Raw genomic sequence first — 4,297 nt, forward strand, 5'->3', positions numbered from 1 at the left:
CCTGTGGCCTCCAGAGGCACAGCCACGTACGCACACTGCACACCACACACACAGCATACACACCAACCTGTGGCCTCCACAGGCACAGCCACGTATGCACACTGCACACACCACACATACATAGCATACACACCAACCTGTGGCCTCCACAGGCACAGCCACGTACACACACTGCACACACCACACACACATAGCATACACACCAACCTGTGGCCTCCACAGGCACAGCCACATATGCACACTGCACATACCACACATACATAGCATGCACACCAACCTGTGGCCTCCACAGGCACAGCCACGTACGCACACTGCACACACCACACACACACAGCATACACAACAACCCATGGCCTCCACAGGCACAGCCACGTATGCACACTGCACACCACACACACAGCATACACACCAACCTGTGGCCTCCACAGGCACAGCCACGTACGCACACTGCACACACCACACACACATAGCATACACACCAACCTGTGGCCTCCACAGGCACAGCCACGTATGCACACTGCACACACCACACATACACAGCATACATGCCAAAAAATGCTGGGGGCAGGGAGAAGATGGCAGAATACTTGCTATTCAGGTCACTCGGTATCAGCCATGCCACAAACAGTAGTCCAGGGAAAAAAACTAGTATTTAGCCAAAACATGACCCTTATTAAATGTCTATGACTTGGTTAATAAGGACTGATCACTGGGGCTGGAGAGATGCTCAGCGGTTAAGAGCACTGACTGCTCTTCTGAAGGTCCTGAGTTCAATTCCCAGTAACCATGTGGTGGCTCACAACTGTCAGTAATGAGATCTGACGCCCTCTTCTGGTGCATCTGAAGACAGCTACAGTGGGCTTAGATATAATAATAAATAAATCTTTAAAAAAAAAAAAAGAAGAAGAAGAACTGATCATTGGCTTCTCTGAGAATTGCTATGCCCTTCTTTTGCCAACTTAAGTTTTGTTTTTTTGATAAAAGGCTAATGCAAACTTCACCCTAATTTATAAACCTCTAACTTCCAGTAGCAACTAATACATCTATGAGAAGGTTCGGGCATGGAGATATCACATCAGGTGAAACTGAGAAAGCAGCCTCTACACTACAGCACAGCATTCTCTCTGGGGACAACAGACGACTTCCACCTGACTTCAACATCTCCAGCCCTCCAAATGCATTCAATGTCGAGGCCTAAATACCAACTCACCTCAGTCTAAAGCAACCACACACGAGCCAAGAATCTTCCCAAAGCAACTTTCTCAGACCTGCCCACTGGCCCTCTTCTGCCACATGGTTCAGTGTTCCCATTTTCTCCTGCCCTGCCCAATCCCCCAGAAATAATCTCTTTGCCAAGACCTAGAATACTACTCAACTGTGCAAGAGCTTAGGGGATTCAGTCCTTTTTCCATCATGACTGCTTGTGAAATTCAAACTTTTTATTTGATTTTACCAGAGTGAACAGACACAAATGCCCAAATGAACAGGGCTGCTCCTGTCCTGCGCAGCCTGGGCTAGGCTTGGGTAGACAGTTCTGAGAGTAGCTGCAGTGGGAAAAGTCCGAGAGCCTCCTGAAGCAGAGAGCTGAGGAGGGTGTGGCAGGCCACTTGTCTCAAGGAACCAGCAGCTCAAAAAGACCAGATCAATCTATCCTCTTTGGAGAGATAGACAGAAAAGAATGTCTATTATTATACAATCCAACCCCCCAAAATGTTTTAATTTAGCTTGTGCACATGAGAAGGGTTGAAAGTATCCTGATAACAGGGTTTTTAAAAACAACAACAAAAAACCCTGTTTTTTGTTTTTTGTTTTTTTCGAGACAGGGTTTCTCTGTATAGCCCTGGCTGTCCTGGAACTCACTTTGTAGACCAGGCTGGCCTCGAATTCAGACATCTGCCTGTCTCTGCCTCCCCAGATAACAGTTTTAAGACACGAATTATACAGTAATATAAACTTTCTACCATTTATCCTTTGACTAGAAGCCCTGCCTCTCAGCACGAGGCTATAACTACCCTCCCCTCTGCCCTATCTTTAGATTCCAGCTTCTCCACTACATCAAGACACCACTACATCAAGTAGAACTTGAACCTCAAGCTGCACATGCCCCTTCTTGCACGATGCAGGCTGCACACTGTTCAGCCTTCCTGGCACATTTATTATTGACAGAAAGACCCTTCAGAAGCAAGGTGTGAATGGCATGAGGACTCAACCAAGAAGGCTATCGTCCTGCAAACTGAACTCATTACAACAATCTGATACTTCATGGCTTTATAAAATGACTTTAATAACCAATGTCAATCTCCACGGGGGTCACTGCTATAAAAACAGTACACGCACTGGTAAGGTGACAACTACGATTTTAAGTTGGTGGGATTTGGGGTGCTATTATTGGACCATCCATCTTCACACTGTGAATGAAACTCATGGTGCAGTGGTTGGCTCGGCCAGAGGAGCGTGTGCAATCAGACTCACCTGGTTTGACAGGTTCTCCTTCACCCGGGTCCAAGCTCCAGCTTTATAGAAATACTGGGCTGGGCTCAGAAACTTTGCTCTATATTCAGAATTCACTTTTCTAAGAGAGACAGAAAGTAAGTAAGTATTTTAGCGTGTTGACCACCCAGATATGACCGTCTCCCGATGAGCTACGTACCCAAGCCTCTGGTGTCTCCATGAAGCGGGCTTCTTCACAGGCTGGTCTGAGTCTTCCGACGCCATGTCTACTTCTAAGTCTAAAGGCTCATCTGCCTTATTGTATTGAAATGGAAATAATTTGAGTGTTTATGCTTAGAGATGTCAGACATTCAAGTAAAAACATACATGTTATAAAGGTAGGCCTGGAAACTCTACTACATTTTTGCTTCTAGATGTTTAGCTACTAAAACAAACAAACAAACAAACAAACCAAAATCAACAAGTTTTGAAACCAAGGAGTTTAGATCCCTGATTTTTTTTTTAAGATGAATTTAAAAATTAACAAATACCATCAAAATATTAAACAAACAATGCTACCACATATTGAACAGAGATTTTGAATTAGCCCTTAAATTTATATTCAAGGATTACAGTAATTAAAGTTTTGCTAATTAGCACATTGTTATACAAAAAACACTCCCCCTCAAGAATGTCATAGGTTAAAAAAAAAAAAGTGTATATGTGTGCTGTGTGCACGTGCATGTGTGTGTGTGTGCATTCACACACACACATACACACACGGGTATATAATTTTACTTTTAGTCATACATTTTCTACACTCTGCGATTACTCTAACCTAATGTCATATCTCAGAATACCTGTAAATTCACACACAAACCAGGTGCTTATTTTCACTGACGTAAATGATATAAATTATACAAACTATAATTTAGCATAATAGAAATTTTCCCTTAAGGTAAGTGTGTGCTCTGTTTAATGGCTACTACTTTAGAATACAAATCTCCATCATTGTTGCCCTGTGGCTCACACTACTGTAAGCCCAGTCGCCTGACAATAGACTTGGGAGACTTACCTGCTGCACTGCTAGGTATGGTCATGTTGCATTGATCTTAGTTATCTATGTACCTGTCTCCCAGCAGCCTAAGGGCTGCTGAGCCTTGGCGTGTCTGCATCCTGTCCTCTCAGTCTACACAGGACCTGGCTCCACGGAGGGAGTCAATGAGCACCTGGCATCTACTGAACAAATGAATCAGTGCTAGAAGAAAGAGCTTCAGGCGGAAACAAAGGAAGGCATGCAGCGTCTGAGACCTCGGGTCGGAGGTCACAGCTAGTCGGTACCTTCTTTCCTGGAGTCAACATCTCCAAACTGCTGATTCCTTTCAAATATTCTCTTGACTTCGGTTCCTTCACTGGAGTTAAACCCTTGAAATTTCGCTTGTATTCAGTCTCATGGATGAATGTATTGCCTTGGAACTGTGGAATAATTTGGCTTTTATTACGGAAAACCTTAAAACAAACAAAAAATAGTTACATTTTTGATTGGTTACTAAGTGTACAGAACTTAGGTGTTTAATTATCTTTTTTTTTAATATGTGTGTGTGTGTGTGTGTGTGTGTGTGTGTGTGTGTGTGTGTGTGTGTTGTATACTATGACTTGTGTATACAGGTCAGAGGATAACTCATAGGAGTCTGTTCTTCCACCATGTAAGCTCTGAGGATCAAACTTAGGCTATCATGACTGTCAGCAAGTGTGTTTTCCTATTGAGCTATTTCATAGGTCCTCAGTGTGCTCTTAAAATTCAGCTTTAGTATATAGTATGTCTTCAGTATAGTATGTCTTTAGTATATAGTATGTCTTTAGTATA

At 43.3% G+C, this 4,297-nt stretch overlaps 1 protein-coding gene across 6 annotated transcripts in view; it reads right to left on the minus strand.

Moving 5' to 3' along the window:
- Mdm1 (Mdm1 nuclear protein) overlaps nt 1–4,297 on the minus strand; it is a 28,387-nt gene that overhangs the window by 14,778 nt on the left and 9,312 nt on the right. For 4 of the 6 annotated variants that reach the window (XM_021204589.1, XM_021204584.1, XM_021204583.1 and 1 more), the window contains 3 exons: nt 3,772–3,939; nt 2,651–2,745; nt 2,473–2,572 (listed from right to left, as the gene is read on the minus strand). In XM_021204589.1, coding sequence (XP_021060248.1) covers nt 2,473–2,572; nt 2,651–2,745; nt 3,772–3,939 — 363 coding nt within the window. The remainder of the gene's footprint in view (nt 1–2,472; nt 2,573–2,650; nt 2,746–3,771; nt 3,940–4,297) is intronic. The other 2 variants (XM_029542594.1, XM_029542593.1) reach the window with 1 other exon arrangement.

Source organism: Mus pahari, chromosome 9 (assembly GCF_900095145.1).
Source record: "Mus pahari chromosome 9, PAHARI_EIJ_v1.1, whole genome shotgun sequence".
NCBI lineage: Eukaryota > Metazoa > Chordata > Mammalia > Rodentia > Muridae > Mus > Mus pahari.